General features: G+C 44.2%; 1 protein-coding gene across 2 annotated transcripts in view; it reads left to right on the forward strand.

Annotated features, from left to right (window-relative positions):
• Nucleotides 1-24,733, forward strand: part of LOC117356395 (cytochrome b5 reductase 4) — a 96,734-nt gene that overhangs the window by 62,414 nt on the left and 9,587 nt on the right. For both annotated transcript variants that reach the window (XM_033935546.1, XM_033935547.1), the window contains 4 exons: nucleotides 1,885-2,025; nucleotides 6,935-7,087; nucleotides 15,672-15,810; nucleotides 22,732-22,818. In XM_033935546.1, the coding sequence (XP_033791437.1) occupies nucleotides 1,885-2,025; nucleotides 6,935-7,087; nucleotides 15,672-15,810; nucleotides 22,732-22,818 (520 nt within the window). The remainder of the gene's footprint in view (nucleotides 1-1,884; nucleotides 2,026-6,934; nucleotides 7,088-15,671; nucleotides 15,811-22,731; nucleotides 22,819-24,733) is intronic.

Consider the following 24,733-nt stretch of genomic DNA (forward strand, 5'->3'; position numbering starts at 1 on the left):
AGTTACAGTAATACATTCATAATTAAATAAAATTAGGTTTAGAGAAGTTCCTAGAAGAAAATAATTAAGGAGGTACACCTTGGAGAGCCAATGCTTATCCCTAGAAATGAGCTGAGACATGGATCTCCTTTTAAAAAAAAAAAAAAAAATCATTATTCATTTTTTAATCTTTCAACAAGTGTACAAAAATCATATCAACAATTAACACATCACTTGAAAATCATAACATCATTCTCTTTACATAAATAAGAATCCCTCCCCCCCTTCCCTCCCATTCTGATATCACATCTGTCACATAACTCTCCAAAACCATCCCACCCTTATTCTAAAATAAAATAATGTATCTTCCACAGGAAAAAGAGAAATGGCATTTAATCATGACAAAACAATGTTAATGGCTCCCAAATTTGAATAAATTTTCGATAGTTTCCATTTTGTTCTGCTATTGATCTTTCCATTTTATACAGATGACATAACGAACTCCACCAAATATTAAAACGAAGTCTGCTATGGTCTTTCCAATTATTAGTAATATGTTGAATGGCAACTCCCGTCATGATCAATAAAAGTTTATTGTTACACGACGATATCTGACTCTTTTTTCTCATAGACATGCCAAATATCACAGTATCATAAGATAACGCTACATGATTTTCCAATAGACAATTTATTTGATCCCAGATTGATTTCCAAAAGGCCAAAATATAGGGACAGTAAAACAAAAGATGATCCAAAGTCCCTACCTCAAGATTACAATGCCAACATCTATTAGACAAAGAACTATTCAACTTTTGTAATCTAACAGGGGTCCAAAAAAGCTCTATGAAGAAGAAAAAACCATGTTTGTCTCATAGATGCCGACATCGTACATCTTATTCTCCAGAACCAAATTTGTGGCCATTGAGATGCAGAAATCTGATGCTTAATCTCAATGCTCCAAATATCCCTAAGACCATTTTTAGTTGGTTTTTTTTTTTAACCAAATCATTAATAACTTTATACCCACTGTGCGACCTGGTGACCCAGAAAGTCCGCTTGGAAGCATAAAAACTTCAAACTGTATTGAGGAATAATATTTAGAGAAGTTCCTGGAATTCTATCTGTTTGGATTGGAGATACTTTGCCCTCCTTTTGGGCTTGGAGGAATCGTTTGCATGCTCTGCTGCTGCTGGAACGGAAAGATGTGTCTTATAGCTTGCGAAGAAAGCGACAATTTCTTCGGATCTGGGATTCTTACCTTTTTTCGCTATCACCACGGGCTCGAAATGACATTCTGAATTCCTTGTAATTCTCTCTGAGACCCGGGCTTGTTTTCATCTTTGACGGGGCGCCAGGTATACATCTCTTCCCCCCCTTTCTCTCCTTTTTTTTTTTTTTTCTATCTCTTCTTCAGTGTTGGAGTTCACTCTTCGTCTTTGGCAGTGGGTTATCTGAGTCCAAGCCTACTGCACTACAGTTATTTCTTGCTTCAGTCTAGGGGGTTTGGGGTGGGGGTGGTTTGGGTGGGGATTGTTGGATCTGATATTCTGTATCTGATTGTTCTCTTCTGTTAGTTTATCCTCTGTTATTTGAAAATAAAAATTGATTCAACATAGAGAAGTTCCTGGAAGAAAATAATTAAGGAGGTACACCTTGGAGAGCCAATGCTTATCCCTAGAAATGAGCTATGAGACATGGATCTCCTTTTGGGGCCTGCTGGCTATTTGTGATCTGGACTGGCCGCTGTCAGTGGCGGTGAACCTTGCTCCGATTCAGTATGACTTTGTACGTTTTTAAAACTAGACTGCAAGCCTCTGCTATGTTACAGGTAAAGTCCAGAAGTGAATTTAATTGTTTTTAATAGTCAGTTGAATAATGATGAAATTCTTTGTTTTCTTTTCTCAGAAGTGTTTTATAGGAAATGCAGGCTGGTTTCCAAATCATACGTGACCTATAACACCAAACTCTTCTGCCTAATGCTGCCACGTAATACTCATATCATGGTGCCTGTTGGACAACATGTTTACCTCAAACACACTATTGCAGGTAGAATAGCAATTAATCTTTTTTTTTTAATTTTAAGAAACAACTGTTGCTTGCTTTTTAATACTCTATTAAAAAAGATATTGCAGCTTTGAAATACAGTGGTACCTCTGAATCCGAACGCCCCAGAACTCGAACGATTTGGAATCCAAACTTTTTTTTTTTCCCTTCATTTTTGCCCCGGAATCCGAACTGCAAGCAGTGCTCAGCCCAAAGCTTCCCCTCTGATGCAGCTTCCTGTTTCCGCCTGGGAGGGAAGCTTTGGGCTGAACACCATTTGCAGCTACCGTTGCCGATCTTGCTGTCTTGCCGCTGGGGATCCCGATCTTGTTGCCTCTGCTGCTGGGGGTCCCGATCTTGCTGTTTCTGCCAGGTAAGCCCGATCTTGCAGAATTTGTGGGACCAAGGAACGGATTAATCCAGTTTCTATTCTTTTCAATGGGGAAAATTGTCTTGGAACTTGAACATTTTGGAACTCGATCGGGGTTCCGGAATGGATTAAGTTCGATATTTAAATTTCTTTATTCAGTTTTGCATATTACAACAGGTGTATCAGAAAATTTCATATAATCTTATAAATACACACTTGATTTTCTTCATGAACACTTTAAGTACAATATATCATATTTATATTCATATTTTATAATGATTTAAATATTATGTAATACATTTAATATATATGACAAATGTAAATAAAATAGAAAACCCCCCAATCCCTCCCTACCTATTTCAGAAAATCTAACCTAATACATCAAAATGTATTAATTAATTCATACATATTATGAATGGAAAAATCTTAATAATTATCATAGCCTAGAATTCTTGTACTTTCAGGTGGTTTCTACTGGTCACCAGGCCGCAATGTGGTACAAATTAATATTTGGATTTGTAAATAAAAAGCCAAAACATGGTCTTAGAGACATTTGGAGCATTGAGATTAAGCATCAAATTAATGCATCTCAATGGCCACGACTTCGGAATGGATTAAGTTTGGATTCCAAGGTACCACTGTATCTTTCTTTGGTGTTTGAAGTTATACATTGGTTTACAGATGTATTTACTCCTCTCTCATTGCTATTCCATGTTTCTTAAGCCTTTCTGTAAGTTTCTTGCTGTCTGCAATTTCATTCCCTCATTTGCTATTATTTTTTTTATTTTTGCTCTTCTAATATCTTACCTTCCTGTCTACATATTCTTTGTTTTTTTCTGCCCTTATTAATTTGTGTAAGGGGGGGAATGATGTGGTGGCCCTGTTAGTCCGCACCTATAGTATTGAATTAATTGTATTACCGTATTTTCACGCATATAACGCACGCGTTATACACGATTTTACAAACCGTGCATAACCATGCGCGTTATACGCGTGAGCGCGTTTTACAACTTTTTTTTTACATAGTTCCCCCCCCCGACGTCCGATTCACCCCGCAGGACCGCTTGCACCCCCACCCCGAAGGACCGCTCGCACCCCCACCCCGAAGGACCGCTCGCACTCGCATCCCGAAGGACCGCTCGCACCCCCACAGCCTCCCCACCCCCTCCATCATGGAGAAGCTCCTACCGTCGTCCTGCTGCTTCCTCTGCCGGCGGTCCCGGCCCTTCTGTGAGCCCTGCGTCTGCTGCTTCCTCTTCCGGCGGTCCCGGCCCTTCTGTGAGCCCTGCGTCTGCTGCTTCCTCTTCCGGCGGTCCCGGCCCTTCTGTGAGCCCTGCGCCTGCGCTGCTTCCTCTTCCGGCGGACCCGCCCTTTCTCTGACGTCAGAGAAAGGGCGGGACCGCTGGAAGAGGAAGCAGCGCAGGCGCAGGGCTCACAGAAAGGCCAGGACCGCCGGAAGAGGAAGCAGCAGACGCAGGACTCACAGAAGGGCCGGGACCGCCGGCAGAGGAAGCAGCAGGACAACGGTAGGGGCTTCTCCATGATGGGGGTGGGGAGGCTGTGGGGGTGCGAGCGGTCCTGCGGGGGGGGGTGTGAATCGGACGTCGGGGAGGGCATCAGGCTTTCAGGGTGGGGACAGGACTTCAAGGGGGAGAGGAGAGTCGGGGCGAGCGAAAGGAGAGTTGGGGTGGCCAGAGGAGAGTCGGGGCGGGCGAAAGGAGAGTCGGGCGGCGACGGGAGAGTCGGAGCGGCATGCGCGGTATACGGGTGTGCGCGGTATATAAAAATTTCTTTACATAAATTTGTGTTCCCCGCATGCTATACCCGTGTGCGCGTTTTACACGGATGCGCGGTATATGAGTGAAAATACGGTATCTTTTCCCTCTTCGTTCTCTGCAAATCGGTAAATGTATGTAACCATTTCTTTCATAGGTGGTATAGTTAGATTGTGAGCCTGTCGGGACAGAGAGGGAAATTCAAAGTACCTGATTAGATTTCTGGTCATTAATTAAGTCAATTTAATTGTTTTGAAAACTGCCTTGAATCCTTTGGGAGATTTAGCAGTATATAAGACACCACATTAATCCCCCTCCCCCCTTTTACAAAACTGTAGTGTGGTTTATAGCTCCAGCTGCGGCAGTAACAGCTCCGATGCTCATAGAATTCCTATGAGTGTCGGAGCTGTTACTGCTGCAGCCAGTGCTAAAAACTCTAGTGCGATTTTGTAAATGGGGGGGAGGGGGAGGTAAATTAAGCAGAACAATCTAAATGCCGAACCACCCATAGGAATAGAATGGTATTTAACTTGCGCTGCTTAGCAAAAGAGGGGGGTAAGTCTTCCAGGGAAGTGGCCACAGGAAGGATGGGCATCCCTCCTGCTGGGAGATTTCTCGGAGAGGGGGGGGAAGGGGGTCGGTCAGTGGTTCCGAAAGGATGGAGTGGGCATCCCTCCTGCTGGGAGATTTCTCGGGGGAGGGGGTCGGTCAGTGGTTCCGAAAGGATGGAGTGGGCATCCCTCCTGCTGGGAGATTTCTCGGGGGGGGGGGGGAGGGGGTCGGTCAGTGGTTCCAAAAGGATGGAGTGGGCATCCCTACTGCTGGGAGATTTCTCGGGGGAGGGGGGGAGGGGGGTCGGTCAGTGGTTCCAAAAGGATGGAGTGGGCATCCCTCCTGCTGGGAGATTTCTCGGGGGAGAGGGGGTTGGCCAGTGGTTCCGAAAGGATGGAGTGGGCATCCCTCCTGCTGGGAGATTTCTCGGAGAGGGGGGGGGAAGGGGGTCGGTCAGTGGTTCCGAAAGGATGGAGTGGGTATCCCTCCTGCTGGGAGATTTCTCGGAGAGGGGGGGGGGAAGGGGGTCGGTCAGTGGTTCCGAAAGGATGGAGTGGGCATCCCTCCTGCTGGGAGATTTCTCGGGGGAGGGGGGGAGGGGGTCGGTCAGTGGTTCCAAAAGGATGGAGGGGGCATCCCTCCTGCTGGGAGATTTCTCGGGGGAGAGGGGGTTGGCCAGTGGTTCCGAAAGGATGGAGTGGGCATCCCTCCTGCTGGGAGATTTCTCGGGGGAGGGGGGGTCGGTCAGTGGTTCTGAAAGGATGGAGTGGGCATCCCTCCTGCTGGGAGATTTCTCGGGGGAGGGGGTCGGTCAGTGGTTCCGAAAGGATGGAGTGGGCATCCCTCCTGCTGGGAGATTTCTCGGGGGAGGGGGGGTCGGTCAGTGGTTCTGAAAGGATGGAGTGGGCATCCCTCCTGCTGGGAGATTTCTCGGGGGAGAGGGGGTTGGCCAGTGGTTCCGAAAGGATGGAGTGGGCATCCCTCCTGCTGGGAGATTTCTCGGAGAGGGGGGGGGAAGGGGGTCGGTCAGTGGTTCCGAAAGGATGGAGTGGGTATCCCTCCTGCTGGGAGATTTCTCGGAGAGGGGGGGGGAAGGGGGTCGGTCAGTGGTTCCGAAAGGATGGAGTGGGCATCCCTCCTGCTGGGAGATTTCTCGGGGGAGGGGGGGGGGGGGTCGGTCAGTGGTTCCAAAAGGATGGAGTGGGCATCCCTCCTGCTGGGAGATTTCTCGGGGGAGAGGGGGTTGGCCAGTGGTTCCGAAAGGATGGAGTGGGCATCCCTCCTGCTGGGAGATTTCTCGGGGGAGGGGGTCGGGCAGTGGTTCCGAAAGGATGGAGTGGGCATCCCTCCTGCTGGGAGATTTCTCGGGGGAGGGGGGGTCGGTCAGTGGTTCTGAAAGGATGGAGTGGGCATCCCTCCTGCTGGGAGATTTCTCGGGGGAGGGGGTCGGTCAGTGGTTCCGAAAGGATGGAGTGGGCATCCCTCCTGCTGGGAGATTTCTCGGGGGAGGGGGGGTCGGTCAGTGGTTCTGAAAGGATGGAGTGGGCATCCCTCCTCCTGGGAGATTTCTCGGGGGAGAGGGGGTAGGTCAGTGGTTCCGAAAGGATGGAGTGGGCATCCCTCCTGCTGGGAGATTTCTCGGGGGAGGGGGGTCAGTCAGTGGTTCTGAAAGGATGGAGTGGGCATCCCTCCTGCTGGGAGATTTCTCGGGGGAAGGGGGGTCGGTCAGTGGTTCCGAAAGGATGGAGTGGGCATCCCTCCTGCCGTGCGACTTTGCGGGAAGGGGGCTTTCCCTGCCACAGCTGCTCAGCTGATTGCAGAGGGGGGATTTCCTTGCCCCGTTCAGCTCAGTGTCTACGTCTATTTGAAATGTAGGCCAGCATATGAACAGATTTTTAAGCATTCATTTCCAATGATGGAGTTGAAAAGATCAGAAAAGGATTCTCTGATCTAGATGAGTGCAAAATAATATAAGGGATTTTTTTCACTTACCAGTAAACAGATTTTCCACTTTCATATTCATCCTTTTTAACAATCACTGAATCATATTCAGATGGTTGGGCAACTCAGTAAATGGGCCCATCTACAGGGAAAGTTGACTTTTACTCCTTGCAGTTCTGCTGATAGAAAAGACAGTAACCATTAATTGTATATCAAACGCATTTTAATTGGAGATTTCATTTGTAGAGTGAATTTACAATTTGTATTGTTGTAGGCACAGACGTAGCGAAGCCATATACACCTGTATCTCAAGCTTTGCAATTGGATTCCAAAGAACTTATACTTAATGAGAGTAAATATATATACTTGATGATTAAAATCTATCCAAATGGAGCATTCACACAGGAAATAGACAAACTTCAAATAGGTAAGCAGTTTTATATTTTTGTAACTTTTTAAATAGGTTCTGCTGAGTCTGAAACTGTTCAGTGTAGCTTAATGGTACTCTCCCTTCAGTGTAGTTTAATGAGCCATGGCTGGGATTCCTTATATAGCTGGTTAAATTGGGACCCCCCCCCCCCCCCAATAACGGAGAGCCATTGATTTTTATTTATTATTTTTTTTTTTTACAACTTTTCTGATTCACTACATTACAATATGGAAAGAGGCCAGGTGTAAATTAGCACTATGTATCTGTAACCAGCTCTGCCGCAGTGTTTTAAGAAAGAAACCTTAATGCAATTGTCTAAAAATTGTTTTAAAAAAGTGGATTAACACTTTTCATTAATACATGTATGTGTGTAACATAATACCTACCCAGAACAGAAGCAATAGACCAAACCATTGCAGAATGTTGGTATTCAAAATTTATTCACTACAAGCAATATTAAAAGCATAAAAACTTGAAGCCCGAAATGACTATGTCTCCCTGTTAAAGGCTGTGTCACTGCAGACAAAGGCTGTGAATTCATAGAAAGCCACTTTCAATCAGATCGATGTCACATTGTAATTACAAAGTTCTGAATGGAAAATATCTTATATCCAAAAAAATACCAATAGGTAAAGTTACTGTGGATATGATAATCTCTGTTTTGAGTGCTTCTGGATTTTGTTCTATCCTGAAGCTAACTGGGCTGATGTGAAAAACAATATGGGAATAAGACATATTTAAAGTACAGTCAAACCTTGGTTTGTGAGTGTTTTGCAAGACGAGCAAAACACTCAAGCAAATCGTGCCTCGCAAACCAAGCATTGAAATGATTTGCAAGCCCCCCCCCCCACCGGCATCGCCTCCCTCCGCCCGTGAACACCCCCTCCCTCAAGAACCGGCATTGCCCCCCATGCGAACCGGCAGAGAGAGCAGGAGCCAGAAGGCCTTGAGCATTTGCAGATGCTCAAGGCCCAGCCCAGGTAAGAGGCAGGATTTTCAGGCACTGGCAACGGCACGTCCTATGGGTTGGTGCTGCATGCCGGTGCCAGATCAGGGTAAGGGCTTGTGTTTGTGTGGGTGGGGGATTCTGGTTTGTGGGGGGGGGGCATTCGCGAGCAGGGATGGGCGATGCTGGTTCACGGAGGGGGGGGCATTCGGAGGCAGGGGGTGGCGATGCCGGTTCTTGGAGGGAAGGGTGGAAGTGTGCCATTGGCCTTGGGGATGGGGGAGTGAGGTGGAGCAGCGTCAGTGGCCTCAGAATGGGGGAAACAAATCAAGCGAGTTTCCTTTATTTCCTATGGAGAAACTTGATTTGATATACGAGCACTTTGGTTTACAAGCATGCTTCTGGAACGAATTATGCTCGTAAACCAAGGTTCCACTGTATTACCTAAGAAAATCATTTTGATACTGCCTATTATCGATCATATAAGAAAATCTTTTAAAGCACAATAATTCAAATTTAAATAACACAACAAAGAAAGAAAAATAACTAGGGTCTTTTAGACCAGTGATGATGTTCATAGCCACATTGAAGTGTTTTTGCTTTCTAGCACTTTAAGACACTTGGGCCTAGATCAGGGGTCTCAAAGTCCCATGCATGAGATCTATGTGCATGCACTGCTTTCAATGCCTATTCATTGGGGAAATTCTGAAAACCCGTCTGGATTGCAGCCCTTAAGGAGGGACTTTGAGATCCCTGGCCTAGATTCACTAAACTCACCGATCTGGATCGTTGTTGGGCAATTCTTGGCCGAGTTTTGCCGAGTGACCGATTCACTACAGATTTTGTATGCAAATGATCTGATCGGACGCATGCCTAGGATCGCTGTAGAGCAGGACTGCTCAAGTCCGATCCTCAAGATCTACTGGCAGGCCAGGTTTTCTGGATATTCGCAATGAATATGCATGAGAGAGATTTGCCTGCACTGTCTTCTTGGTATGCAAATCTCTTTCATAGAAACATAGAAGATGATGGCAGAAAAGGGCTACAGCCCATCAAGTCTGCCCACTCTGCTTACCCACCCCCTGTCTATGCCCTAATGACCCAATTTCCTTATCTTGACCCTCATAGGGATCCCACATGGGTATCCCATTTATTCTTAAAGTCTGGCATGCTGTCTGCCTCGATCACCTGCACTGGAAGCTTGTTCCAATGATCAACCACTCTCTCTGTGAAGAAATACTTTCTGGTGTCGCCATGAAATTTTCCGCCCCTGAGTTTGAGCGGGTGCCCTCTTGTGGCCGAGGGTCCCTTGAGAAAGAAAATATGATCTTCCACTTTGACACATCCCGTGAGGTACTTAAATGTTTCGATCATGTCTCCCCTCTCCCTACGTTCCTCGAGAGTGTAGAGCTGCAATTTGTTCAGTCTCTCTTCGTACGAGAGACCCTTGAGCCCTGAGATCATCCTGGTGGCCATCCGCTGAACCGATTCAATTCTGTGGACATCTTTACTGTAATGTGGCCTCCAGAATTGCACACAGTACTCCAGATGAGGTCTCACCATGGCCCTGTACAACGGCATTATGACTTCAGGCTTTCGGCTGACGAAACTTCTATTGATACAACCAATATCTGCCTTGCCTTAGATGAAGCCTTCTCCACTTGATTGGCAGTTTTCATGTCTGCACTAATGATTACTCCTAAATCTCGTTCTGCTGAAGTCCTAGTTAAAGTTTCTCCGTTCAAGAAGTACGTCTTGCATGGATTTCCGCTTCAGAGGTGCATGACCTTACATTTGTTAGCATTGAAGCCTAGCTGCCAGGTTGAGGACCAACTTTCCAATGTAAGCAGGTCATGCGCCATATAATTCTGTAAACTGCATTCACTTACTATATTACATAGTTTGGCGTCATCGGCGAATAGTGTTATTTTACCTTGAAGCCCTTGACTCAGATCCCCTATGAATATGTTGAAAAGGAGTGGACCCAGGACCGAGCCCTGCGACACTCCACTGGTCACCTCCAATGTTTTAGAGAGGGTACCATTAACCACCACCCTCTGAAGTCTGCCACTCAGCCAATCATTGACCCATGCAGTTAGTGTCTCTCCTAACCCCATCGATTCCATCTTGCTTAGCAGCCTGCGGTGTGGGACACTGTCAAAAGCTTTACTGAAGTCCAGGTACATGACGTCCAAAGACTCTCCCAAGTCCAACTTTCTTGTTACCCAGTCAAAGAAGCTGATGAGATTGGATTGGCAGGACCTACCCTTGGTGAATCCATGCTGACTGGGATCCCGAAGATTCCCTTCATTCAAGATTGTGTCCAATTTGCTTTTAATTAGTGTTTCCATGAGTTTGCACACTATTGATGTGAGACTCACCGGTCTATAATTCGCAGCCTCTGCCCTGCAACCCTTTTTATGCAGAGGAACGACATTAGCTAATTTCCAGTCCAGGGGAACTTTCCCCTTACTTAGGGAGAGATTGAATAGCTCAGCCAACGGTTTCGCCAGGACATCGCTCAATTCTCTGAGCAGTCTTGGGTGCAAATTGTCTGGACCCATGTCTTTGTCCACCTTGAGTCTTGCCAGTTCACTGTAAACTTCACCTGGTGTGAACTCAAAATTCTGAAACGGGTCTTCTGTGCTTTGTGTTGCCTTCAACTGCGAACCGTGTCCCGGTGCCTCACAGGTGAAGACTGAGCATGTTCATTGCGGATATCCAGAAATCCTGGCCTGCCAGTAGATATCGAGGACCGGACTTGGGCAGCCCTGCTGTAGAGTGATCGAGACACACACACAGATTGTCCTTATTGATTGTAGATGCAATTTGTGCATGCCCTTGCTCTTCGCACAAGCGAGCTCAAAATAAAGAGGGAGGGGTGGCTACAGTTTACTTGCTGGCCCTACAAGTGGACCATTTAAAAAGGAATAAGAACATATAAGAACCTAAGTGTTGCCTCTGCCGGGTCAGACCAGGGGTCCATCGTGCCCGGCAGTCCGCTCCTGCGGCGGCCCCCCAGGTCCATGACCTGAAAGTGTTCCCTACCTAACCTAAAATATCCATACCCTATTCGCTCAATGTACGGTAAACCTCTATCTGTACCCTGTTATCCCCTTTGCTTCCAGGAAGTCATCCAGTCCCTTTTTGAACCCCAGAATTGTACTCTGTCTTATTACCTCTCCGGGAAGCGCGTTCCAGGTGTCCACCACCCTCTGAGTGAAGAAGAACCGCCTTGCATTCGTTATGAATCTGTCTCCTCTCAGTTTTTCTGAATGACCTCTTGTTTTAGTTGTCCCTGCTAGTCTAAAGAATCTGTCCCTCTCCACCTTCTCTATGCCTTTCATGATTTTATAAGTTTCTATCATGTCCCCTCTCAGTCTCCGCTTCTCCAGGGTAAAGAGCCCCAGCCTGTCTAACCGTTCGGCATATGAAAGGTTTTCCATACCCTTTATCATCCTCGTTGCCCTCCTCTGGACCCTTTCGAGTATTGCCATGTCCTTCTTGAGGTATGGCGACCAGTATTGGACGCAGTATTCCAGATGTGGGCGCACCATTGCTCGATACAGTGGCAGGATAACTTCTTTTGTTCTGGTAGTGATACCTTTTTTGATAATGCCCAACATTCTGTTCGCTTTTTTTGAGGCCGCTGCACATTGTGCCGCCGGCTTCATTGTGATATCTACCAATACCCCCAGATCTTTTTCTTGGCTGCCTTCCCCGAGTACCCTCCCTCCCATCGTATAGCTGTACATGGAGTTCCCCTTCCCTATGTGCAAGACCTTACATTTCTCCACATTGAAGCTCATCTTCCATTTTTTTGCCCACTCACTCAGTTTGTTCAGGTCGTTTTGCAATTCTTTGCATTCTTCAACAGTTCTGGCCCTGCTGGAGAGTTTTGTGTCATCCGCTAGATTATGGAACAGAACACGCTTTAAAACCGCGGGTTAAAACCATGGGCTTGCACTGCGCTTTTTGCAGAATATATAAAAAGGGAGTTAGTATGCATATGCATAGTAGTTTTACAGTTTTATTTTGATGGTTGTTTTATATGGGGTTGCAAACTCAATACTGGGATTTCAGGGTGGCAGAGAGCTGGAGAGTCGGCAAGGACAGTGAAGCGACTGGTCCTCAGCAGCCGCTTCATTTCGGATCGGCAAACCCAATCGGTGTTTCTTCTTCTGCTCAGTGAATCGATGGCTTCCTACTTATGCATGAAAACAACAATGAAGGAGACCAGATGGTGCTCAATCCCTTTTATTATTATAACACAGACTCGACACAAATCGTGTGTTGGCCAAGGAGGGCCTACCTCAGGAGTCTTGGTGTTGAATGATAAAATCAAAGATGCATTTTAATTTGGTACAATAAATCCTGCCTGCATCTTGTACATTGCCTGCAGTTTCTGTTGGTTTTTCCGTTTTGGTGATTTTTTACTGCAGCTTCAGTTGGATTTTTCTGTTGTTGCTCTTTGTCCATCCAAATGTCCAACACCAGAATAATGGCTTTCAACCATTGCAGCAAACGCCGCAATCGTTGACAGCCATTATTCTGGTGTTTTTATTGCAAATACTTGAACATTTGGATGGACATATCGAGGATAAGATTACTTCAGAAATTTTTGTATGTATACCGGTTTACTTTCTAGCATACATAAGGTGCTTTATTGAGTATTACCTTATTCTTAAATATTGTATAAAGAATAGTGTCATAGGCTAATTTTTTGTATTTAGCATAATACCTAGCAATATCATTATCCTCTAAGGCAGTGTTTCTCAACTTCTTCAAGCCAAGTACCCCCTAAGTCTAATAAATATCAACGGGGTACCTCCGCCCAAGCTCCACCCCAGACCCGCCCAAGCTGTGCCCCTGACCCCACCCCCATAATAATAGTACTAATTGTAATGCGCTTCCATCCATTTTTCATATACACACAATATAATCTTAATACATAATGGTAACCATAAAATTAAAAAAACACAAAGCACACTGTACGCAGAAAAAATGTTAATTATCATTTATATTCGGGGGGGTTCAAAGAGGTCAAGGCAGATGACTTTAAAATGTGCAATGTCACTTAAATAACAACTATAGAAAAATAGACAAATATAGTGCAAAATATAGACAGCAGATATAAATTCTCGAAACTGACACATTTCGATCACTAAATTGAAAATAAAATCATTTTTCCTCCTTTGCTGTCTAGTTATTTCATGAGTCTCTGGTTGCACTTCCTTCTGACTGTGCATCCAATATTTCTTACTTTCTGCCTCCTGCATGCTTCCTCTCCTCCAGTCCTCATTCCATTCCCCAACCAACATCTCTCTCTGTCTCTCCATGAGTCCAACTTTTCTTCCTCTCTCCTCCACCCCTTTAGCAACATGTCTCCTCTCTCTCTCTGTCCATCTGTCTTGATAGATCCCGGCATTTCTCCCACCCCCTCTACCGCCAAATCCAATATTTCTCCCTCCTTTCCAGCAGTCCAACATCTCTTTCTCTCTGACTCCTGCACTCTTCCTCTCCTCCAGTCCTCATTCTCTCCCCCAACCAACATCTCTCTCTCCCTCCATGAGTTACTCTGTCCTCTTCCCCTGAGTGACATTTCTCTTTCTCTCCTTCTCACCCTCCCCATCCATCTCTCTCACACTACCTCGCTCTCTCCATGAGTCCAACACTTTCTGCCTCCTGCACGCGTCCTCTCCTCCGGACCTCCATCCCTTCCCCAACCAACATCTTTTTCTGTCCCTCCATGAGTCCAACTTTTCTTCCTCTCTCCTCCACCCCTATTGGCAACAAGTCTCTCTCGCTCTCTCTCTCCTCTCTCTCTCTCTTTCTCTTGTCACATCCAACGTTTCTCCCCCTATCACCACTGCCCATCAGCCCCATTTCCATTTCTCCTTCTATCAACCCTCTCCAGCACTATATCCAACATTTCTCCTTTTTTCTTCACTCCCCCATGCATCTCTGTCTCCTCTCTCTATGACCAATTTTCCTTTCTTCCTTTCCCCAATCCCGCCTTCCTGCCTGCCCGTACCCTCCCCCGAAGCCGACCCAGTTCTTGTTCGAGCCGCATTTGCTCCTTTGGCCTTAAACAACATTCCTTCCAAGGACGGCGCAGGCAGCAAGTCGCATGCTGTATGTGGCTGACCCACAAGCCTTCCCTCTGACGTCAACGAGAAGGTTTCCAGGTCAGTTACTTAACGTGCAGCGTGGAAATCGCTGCCTGCGCTGTCCTTGCAAGGGAGTATATTTTGGAAGGGTTACAGAAACTTCACACATGATATGCCAGATGTGTTGAAATTAGAAGTGAATATGTGGAATAACTTGTAAGTTTCATGGCTTCACGTTGTCCCCTTCTTGGTTGGGCTGAGAATTTTTCAGCACCGCTTCTTATGTAATAGACGGGACTTTGTTTTATTTTTTAATATAAGGCTAGAGTTTAGTCTAGTTCCAGTCATATATAAAAGTAAATATTTGTGTGGCAGAATATTATAGTATCTAACACTTGCCATGAATAAACAATAGCAAAACTACTTAAATTCATTCTGCCTTTAAGCAGTCTTTCACAAGGACATGTAAAAAGAGGTATAAAATAATTAGGTATCTGGGCAAGTCACGTAACCTTCCATTGCCCCAGATAAAATATGTCTTACTACTTGGGGTCTATCTAGGTACTTGGGAGCTGGGTTGGCCACTGTTGGAAACAGGATACTGGACTTGATGGACATTCAGTCTGTCCCAGTATGGCAATTAAGTACCTATATACAGTATAATATGTAAATTGCTTACCGTGAAGTTCTATGCGGTTTACAAAAGACTAAGCAAAGGTACAAATTGATTGACTTTAAGAGGGGTGGAAGAAAGAAAATTAATAGGACAGGAAATCCATTGTTGAGGAGAAAGTGATCAATAGGACAAGTTGATCGCTATTGAGGGGAGAGAGATGAGTGGATCAGTTGTCTAGATGCTTTAGGAACAGGTGTGTTTTTAGATATTTCCTAAATTCCTCATAAGTAGTGGGCGAAAGCAATTGTTCTAGGTCTTGACCCCACGATGCTGCCTGGTGTGAGAGAAGGTGTTCATGGTGTTTTTTCAGTTTACAACCTCTCACTGGGGGGGGGGGGGGGAACGAAGTTGGAATGTGAGCTTCTCACCACAGAAAGGCAGTATATCAAATCCTATCCTTTTTCTTGAACTTTTATTCATTGCCGTAGAGTTTCTATCCTTTGGAATGTTATATTTACTCTGGTAGCATCTTTTCATATACAGTACTCCCCCGATATTCGGTTTTTAGCAGGGGAGACAGGAGAGGAGAGCCGGAGAGGCAGGAGAGGGCAGCCAGTCGGGCCTTACCAATCAGGAGCTGCGTGTCAAAGCAGCTCCTGATTGGTGAGGTCCGACTTTAGTACAGGAAGAGGCAGTTGGAACATACCGCGAGTGATTTCCTTCACTCATAGGCGCTCTGGCTGCCCTCTCCTGCCCGGTCATTTGCGGTCAGAAAATACCGCGAATGACCGGGACCGCAAATTCGCGGGGGAGCACTGTATTCTATTATTTTTTGCTCCTTAGATAAAAAAGTACTTATTCTTGTTTGTATTCAGATTCTGTGAGATGTGTTTGATTTGTTTTCTATAGGAGATAACCTGTTGGTGAGCAGTCCTCAAGGCAACTTTAGAAAGTCTCTACTTCATACAGTAGAAGATCTGTTTTTAGTGGCAGCAGGCACAGGCTTTACCCCAATGGTTAAACTACTGGCAGATATTTGCAGTTTCAGGTATGTGTTCTAATTTTAAAGATAAATGGAACAGAATATTGCTTTTTATTGTGGTATGTACATTCTTTTTTTAATAAATAAAGATTAGAACTAGTTTATGGTATCATCCAAAAAGATTTTTAAAAAACAATTGCAGAAAATGAATCTGCCCAGTCGTCTTTCCTGTCAAGTACCAATTGACTTTGATTTTTGATCTTTCGTATCACCAAAGTAGTACAAGTGCCCTATTCTTTTTTGACATTTATTACCACTATTAGGATTTACCATTGTGAACAAGTGCTTCCTTATCTTGTTCCTGAATCTTATCTATCTATTTTTAAAATTTATATACCGTCTATATCTGGACGGTTTCCATATTTATTTAATTATTTATTCAGTTTTCTATACCGTTCTCCCAGGGGAGCTCAGAACGGTTTACATGAATTTATTCAGGTACTCAAGCATGTTTCTCTGTCTGTCCCGGTGGGCTCGCACTCTATCTAATGTACCTGGGGCAATGGGGGGATTAAGGGACTTGCCCAGGGTCACAAGGAGCAGCGTGAGTTTGCACCCACATCCTCAGGATGCTGAGGCTGTAGCTTTAACCAATGCGCCACACTCTCCCCCAAAAGGTCAGCAGGAATCTCGAATGCCTTTCTGGGAGACTTGGGAAAGAAGTACCCAATACAGAGGCTTGCCATGGGGTCTCGGTACAACAACCTGTTAAATTTGCCTTCTCAGAGTGAAGCAGACCAGAAGTTATATGACCATAGTAATGTGCATGAGCACACAGATTCTGTGGAAGCATGAAAGTACCATGGCCATATCCTAATACCTGGAAGGCGGAAAAGAGCCATAATTGCTGGCAGGTCCCAAATGAAAACAAGTTCCCCAGATCATATTACACTCTACCATGGAAGAACGCAGCTTCATATAAGCATGAGATCACAGGAACCATGCCCAATAATGCCGCAATTTGTCCCTGTGTCATTCTCTACTTGGAACATCACAGCCCCATTGCTACAACATCTGATGTGCTTAAAGGCGGCTCCCAGATTTTCAGCTGTGTTAGCTGGGGCTGAGATGGGAGCATGCCCACATGAGGTAGATCAGATGGCTCCGCCTAATGCAGAAGTTTCCTGATGAAAGCAGATAATGCTGTCCATTCACTGCACCCTTCACAGAAGCTAAATGTGGGCTTGGGCAGGGTTTTCCCCCCCCCAGAGTTTCGGTTCCTCTTCCTCAAAAAGGAGCCTGGGTTACAGATGAAATTGCCAGAGGTTGTGGTAAGAGCAGATAGCGTAGCTGGTTTTAAGAAAGGTTTGGACAATTTCCTGGAGAAAAAGTCCATAATCAGTTATTAAGAAAGATATGGGGGAAACCACTGCTTGCCCTGGATTGGTAACATGGAATGTTGCTACTCTTTGGGTTTTGGCCAGGTACTAGTGACCTGGATTGGCCACCCTGAGGACTCAGTAAGGCTGTTCTTATGTGAAGGGGAAGAGAGTCCTGGAAGAGCTTTGGGAGACTGATGAAATTTGAAGCCTCTCTCTTGATATTTTTATCTCAAATCACTGAATTCTCAAAACAAACTGACTAGACAGAGCTTCCCTCTACCCTACCTCCTCAGGCCTACTTTAAACCCTTGTGGTCTAGTAGTCTAATTTGGGCAAGAGTGATCTTCAGGTGCTCCTGCTATTGCTTTATCTACCATCAAAATGGCTGACAATATTTTCAGTGACAGTCTTGCATGATGGCAGCTGCTATGAAATTGGAGCAGCATAGGCAGTGAATCACTTCTGTCCATGCCAGCTACAATCTCAAAACTGGTGCCACAACCTTCAACAGCAGTTACAACAGCTATTTTGACAGTGGCAACAGCAAGGGTAGGAGTGACCGCGGATGGCTTCTGCCCCATTAGGCCACTAGACCACCAGGGCTACAATGGTAGGCCCGAGAAAGGTCCTACGGGTGATTTTGTTTGGGGAGGATTTTTGATTTTTAGCTAGAAATGCACTGACATTTTAGCTGAAACCAAAATATGGCCAAATTGGAATTTCAGGCTGGTTTTGGTGCTGAAACCAAAATTTGGTTGGCCTCTAGTATATTCATGTTTAGCTTTGGAACTTGCCAGAGGATGTATTAAAAACAATGATCATACTTGGGTTTAAAAAAGGTTTGGACAAGATCCTGGCGGGAAAAAAAAATTCAAAATTTGCTATTAAGGTAAGCATGTGAAAAGCCACTACTTATCCCTAGGGGTTGGTAGCATGGAATCGTGGTACTCTTTGGGATTCTGCCAAGTACTTGTGATCTGGATTGCCCACTGTTGGAAGCAGGATAACTGGGCAAGATGGACCTTTCAGTCTGTCCCATTTCTCTATCAAAAGCTTTGCTGAAATTCAAGATGACTAATCACTCAGTCAAAGAAATCACTGATATTAGTTTAGCGGGACTTGTTTCTAGTAAGCCTTGTTACTTTGGACTTGTAGATAGCTCACCATCCTTTCCTTCAATAGTGTCTCTTGCCTTTTCCAAGGCTTACCAGCCTGTAATTTCTCACCTCCTGCTTTGTTACCACTTTTGAAGGAAGCTCCATAGCTGCCTTTCTCCAGACCTGTGGAACCTCTCTCCCCAAAGATTATTAAGAATATTCTTTATCAGAGCTGCCAGAATCTCTCTTGAGCTCCCTTTGTATCCTGCAATGGTTTTGTAGTATCCCACCCTGTTGTACTTTTCCACTGTTGAATGAGGGTTTGACTGTGAATGCTCCACAGCTGACTACTGTTTCATACTAGGTGATTTTGAGTTTATTACATTTTTATTTCCCGTTCTCTTCTACTCTGATAGCATTGTATTTATGTATTTAGAAAGGACAAACTGGAACACCTCCATTACTAACACCCTAGACTTCCTTGCCCCTCAACACACTCGCAAAATAAAACAAATTAAAACCTACTCCTGACTTACAGAAAACTGGAAAACAATTGTACCAAAGGCTAGAAAGACAATGGCAGAAGAGCAAATCACCCGACCACAAAACGTTGTAGAGGACGGCAATAAACAAGTATAAATGTAACATCTCAGAGGCTAAGAAAAACTACTATACCAATGAAATAGAAAACAAAAAATATTAGACAGCAAAAAGTTATTTCACCTTGTATGGAGTTTAATGACAGCTCCCCCTCCCCCAAACAGGACCCCACAGGTCAACACAGCCAACCAACTGCCCAATACCTTGCTGACTTCTTTCTCTATAAGATCAAAGCAGTTCAAAAAGAATTTGCCAAAATGACCATCGCCCAAAAACTAACACAATACACGAATGAAAATCCTGTGGAATCCTTCAATGCTGACCAAATATGGAACTCCTTTACCGCATTATCGACCTCTGAGACAAAAAAGACTACTAAACAAGCTTTCCACTCGCTGCAGCTCCCTGGACAACTGTCCCTCCTACCTTCTCTCTTCTGCACCTGAAGTATTCATCACATGGATTACCAAGTTCATAAACTGCATTCTATACCAAGGCCAGCTTCCAGAAGAAATAGGAAAAATATACTCAAGCCAATATCTAAATCACCGAATGCAGATCTCTCTACCCCCTCAAACTACAGACCCATTGCTGGCATACCCATATTCATCAAACTCCTAGAAACCCATGTAAGCAAACAACTTGCAACATATATACAACAACACTCCAGCATACACTCCTTCCAATTCAGATTCCGGCTACAGCACAGAACTTCTCCTAAACCTGACCACAAAAATCAAACAGTTATTAAGCATAGGCCGACTAGCAGTTCTTCGCCAATTCAGCATCTCCACTGCCTTCAACTCAGTAGATCACCACCTCCTCCTCTCTGAAATAGAAGTGACAGATACCGCTCTAAATTGGTTTAAGGATTTTCTCATAAAAAGAGAGTACCTTGTCAAGAAAGATGACACCTTTTCCAACAACTGGAAGGCCTTCTACGGAGGAGTACCCCAGGACTCTCCACTCCACTATTTTATTTAATCTATTTGTGAGCTCACTTGATGATATTAAATTCAACGATGAGTGCATACTGTCATAAGCAGATGACATCCTTCTCCTCATCCCAACAACTAGCAACCAATCTGATACAGCCCAAAAAATCTCAGACAACATAGATAAAATACAAACATGGGCATCAAACTAAAACTAAATTCATCAAAAACCAAAATTCTTTGCTTTCATATCCCACAACACACAGCTCTGACAAACTCTCCAAGAAGGTTGCAGTAGACAAATCCTTCAAAGTTCTAGGCTGCATCTTAGACTCCATGCTATTAATGGAACTGCAAATCTCCAATCTCTGGAGGAAAAACTTCTTCACTATGAGACAACTGAGACTTATCAGACTATACTTCCATTAACAACACTTTGCCCTGCTCATGCAGATGCTAATCCTTTTTTTTTTTCCAATTCTTTATTCGTTTTCAATCTTACATCAAGTGCATAAACAATAAAACAATACAATTAAACACATCACTTGACAATCTTTCTGATTTATCTTACAATACATAAAATTACCACCCTCCCCTCCCATCATTCCTCTATTATTTCCCCAATAAGAAAAATATAAAATATACCTCCCCCTCCCCCCCAAACATTAGACGGTGTATATTACAATAGAAAATGGTGTTTACTCATTACAATAAGAAGTTAATGGCTCCCAAATTTTATTAAATTTCTTATAGCTTCCTTGTTGTATAGCTATTGCTCTTTCCATTTTATATATGACATAATGAGTTCCACCAGAAATTATAATTGTCTACTGTAATTTTTCCAATTACTTGTGATATGCTGAATGGCGACTCCTGTCATTATCAATAAAAGTTTATTGTTATGTGATATTTGGCTCTTTTTCCTCATAGACATACCAAATAGTACTGTATCATAAGATAATTCCACATGCTTTTCCAATAAACAATTTACTTGATCCCAAATTGAGTTCCAAAAGGCTAAGATAAAGGGACAATAAAACAAAAGATAATCTAAAGTCCCTACTTCAAGATTACAGTGCAACATCTATTAGACTTTGAACTATTTAACTTTTGTAGTCTAACTGGGGTCCAAAATACTCTATGCAGAAGAAAAAACCAAGTTTGTCTCATAGATGCAGACACTGTACATCTCATCCTCCAAGACCAAATTTGTGGCCATTGAGATGCTGAAATTTGATGCTTAATCTCAATGCTCCAAATATCTCTAAGACTGGTCGCCGTACCTTGGCGATTCTCGAGAGGGTCCAGAGAAGAGCGACAAAAATGATAAAGGGCATGGAAAACCTCTCATATGCTGAGAGGCTGGAGAAGCTGGGGCTCTTTTCCCTGGAAAAGCGGAGACTTAGAGGGGATATGATTGAAACTCATAAGATCATGAAGGGTATAGTGAAGGTAGAGAGGGACAGGTTCTTCAGACTAGCAGGGGCAACAAAAACTAGAGGGCACTCAAAAAAATTGAAGGGAGATAGGTTCAGAACAAATGCTAGGAAGTTCTTCTTCACGCAGAGGGTGGTGAACGCCTGGAATACGCTTCCAGAGGAGGTGGTAGAGCAGAGTGCGACTTTGGGGTTCAAAAGGGGATTGGACGAGTTCATGAAGGAAAAGGGGATCCAGGGGTACAATTAAAGGGTCACTATACAGTACAGAAGGCTGTAAAGTAATAGAGTAGTAGAGTAATAGATCACTACAGGTCATTGACCTGGGGGGCCACCGCGGGAGCGGACTGCTGGGCGTGAAGGACTTATGGTCTGACTCAGCAGAGGCAATGCTTATGTGCTTATGTACCATTTTTGGTTTCTTTTTAACATATTCACTTATAATTTTATACCACTATCTCCTTTGCTCTTTGATATTGTTGCAGATGCTAATCCTGACTCAGCTAGATTACTGCAACTTCATCTACATATGGGTATCAACATCACCCTTATCTACATACTGCAGCTCAAACAAAACACAACAATAAGACTCATATTCAGACTGAAAAAATATGACTCAATTTCTAACTGCCTCAAACAACTTCACTGGCTACCCATCTCATCTTGAATAAAATTCAAAACATCCTGCATTATGCGCCACATACTCAATGGAGCTTTTCTGCACCACTAATTCACCTATTCACTTCAACATGGTCTGCTTCAGCCAGAAATCTTGACAGGATACAGTTGAACCTCCCCACAACAAAAAACCTCAAGTATAAACGCATATTCCACGCAATGTTCACATTCTCTGGTGTGAAAGCTTGGAACAACCTCCCATTAACCATCAGATCTGAATCCAAGTATGCAACAATGAATCTAAAGACGCAGATCTGAATCTAATTTCACAAGAAACTAAAGACCTTTCTTTTCTACTCCATAAACTCTACTGGCAACTAAGCCCAAAACCCATCAGTACCTAACAGACTTAAACACAACAGACTCCCGGGGAAATAGGCACACTAAATCACTCTTCATCCCATTACTACCATGGAACCAAGGACTCAGCTAACCACTAGTTAATGACTGTAACAGACTCTATCTACCTCATGACATCTTTCATCGAACCATATTAGCTCTTGAATATATTTCTCCCCTAAACGTTCATTAATTGTACCTCCCACAGCTCTGCTGAATTGTACCAAACTACCTCATTAATTGCATGGTGCGACTATCTCTACATCAAAGAATCCCAAAGATCTTGATGTATCTCTAGTGCATCCTTGTACTGTAATGTATATCTAAGTTTCCTTGCACTGTACTAAACTGTTCTGCATAAAGTGTACTGTAAGTTGCCTTGGACCTCTGTAGGCATAAATCCCAGATTAGATTAAATTAAAACAGTATTTTTTTCAGTCCTAATGCTGCTATTGTGGGAGCAAATACTAAATAATTTTTTTCTCTCTTGGGTAACCTCTGTCTTTGTTTTTATGTTAAGGACAATAAAATTGATGTTCTTTAATAGAACAGAAGATGATATCCTCTGGAAAGAACAGTTGGAACAGTTGGCCTTTACAAATAAAAGGTACCAAAATTTTTAAGTTTATATAAATATCTATGTAGTTCTATGTTATTTGATATCATCTTGTAGAAAAATAGAAGAAAGCTTTACAGTTCTAAACTTTCACATTGACTAGAACAGAAGAAAGCAATCTTTATTTATTTAATTTTCTATACCGTTCTCCCAGGAGAGCTCAGAACAGTTTACATGAATGTATTCAGGTACTCAAGCATTTTTCTCTGTCTGTCCTACAATCTATCTAATGTACCTGGGGCAATGGGGGGATTAAGTGACTTGCCCAGGGTCACAAGGAGCAGCTTGGGTTTGAACCCACAACTCCAGGGTGCTGAGGCTGTAGCTTTAACCACTTGACCCCACACTCTCCCCCTCTATTATAGAACTTTTTTTAACCTTCTAATGTTCAGTCTTGCTATGGAAAATTGTTACACCTGAGATTTGATATACTGCAATAGAAAGTACTAGCAAAACTTTAAATACATCAGTTGAGTTTTGTTCTCTAGTCTTGAACCTGAGCTGCTCTGTGCTGTCACAATACCAGAGATGATTGAGTTGAATGTAGCATTGTAGTTGGATTTACTTTTAATCGTGTGACTTGTGCAATAATTCTCTTGGTTATTTTTGACATTTCAGTTGCTTGTATTGATTTTGGGTAGGCTATGCACAAGTGTAACCAATTACAGTAGACTCTCAGTTAACTGGCACCCATGGGGCTTGATAGATGCTGGATAAATGTTGTTTCTGGTTGCTTGAGAGTTATTATTAAAAATAGGTCTAATCCTATATACCAGGGGTGCCCAACGCGTCGATCGCGATCGACCAGTAGCTCAGGAAGGCAACTCGAGTCGATCGCACTCGTGTTGCCGTCCTGATCTACGGGCCGATCAGCCTTCAGTGTTCTCCCTAGGGCCTTTTAGCTGGGCGGTCCGCCCAGCTGTCATCTGCCGCTGCTGAACATTAAAAAAAAAACCAAAAAAACCGGCTTGGAGATTTCAGCCCCTAGCGAACTTATGCTCCGGGCTCTAACGTGTGCGTGCAGGCTTCTCTTCTCTTCCCTCCGAAACCGGAAGTTATGTCCGGGGAGGGGGGGGGAGAAGGGAAGCCTGCACGCACATGTTGAGAGCCCTGAAGCAAGCGTTCGCTACGGGCTAAGGCGGGAGACATGTTAGTGAAGCATTTCCTCTTCTTGCTGCCGGGTCCTGCCTACTTTCTGTTTCCGCGAAGGCAGGACCCGGCAGCATTTCCCCCAACAGTTCCTCGCGATGCTGGTCGGCCGAAGCAGGGAGAGGTTGGGGCGGCGTCGGCTTTTGGGCGTGTTATTGGCGTCGGCTTTCGGGCCTGTTATTGGTGGCGGTTTGGGTCCTGGTCCCCGATGGCAGTTTGGGTCCCCGATGGCAGTGGCTTGGGGGAGGACAGGGAGAAAGAAAGAAAGAAAAAGGGCAGGCAGGGAGACAGAAGGAAAGAAGAGAAACAGAAAAAAAGGAAAGGGAGGCAGAGAGAAAGAAAGGGCAGGGAGAGAGGAAGGAAAAGTTGGGGGAGGGAATGAGGTGTGGAGGAGAGGAAGCATACAGGCTGAAAGAAGGGAAGAAAGACTGGATGCACAGTCAGAAGAAGAAAGTGCAACCAGAGACTCATGAAATCACCAGACAAGGTAGGAAAAATGATTTTATTTTAAATTTAGTGATCGAAATGTGTCTCAATTTATATCTGCTGTCTATATTTTACACTAAGGTCCCCTTTTACTAAACCGCAATAGAGGTTTTTAGCGCAGGGAGCCTATGAGCGTCGAGAGCAGCGCTGGGCATTCAGCGCAGCTCCCTGCGCTCTAAAAACTGCTATCGTGGTTTAGTAAAAAGGGAGGGGGGTATATTTGTCTATTTTTGTATGGTTGTTACTGAGGTGATAGTGCATAGAGTCATCT

This window comes from Geotrypetes seraphini, chromosome 3 (assembly GCF_902459505.1).
Source record: "Geotrypetes seraphini chromosome 3, aGeoSer1.1, whole genome shotgun sequence".
NCBI lineage: Eukaryota > Metazoa > Chordata > Amphibia > Gymnophiona > Dermophiidae > Geotrypetes > Geotrypetes seraphini.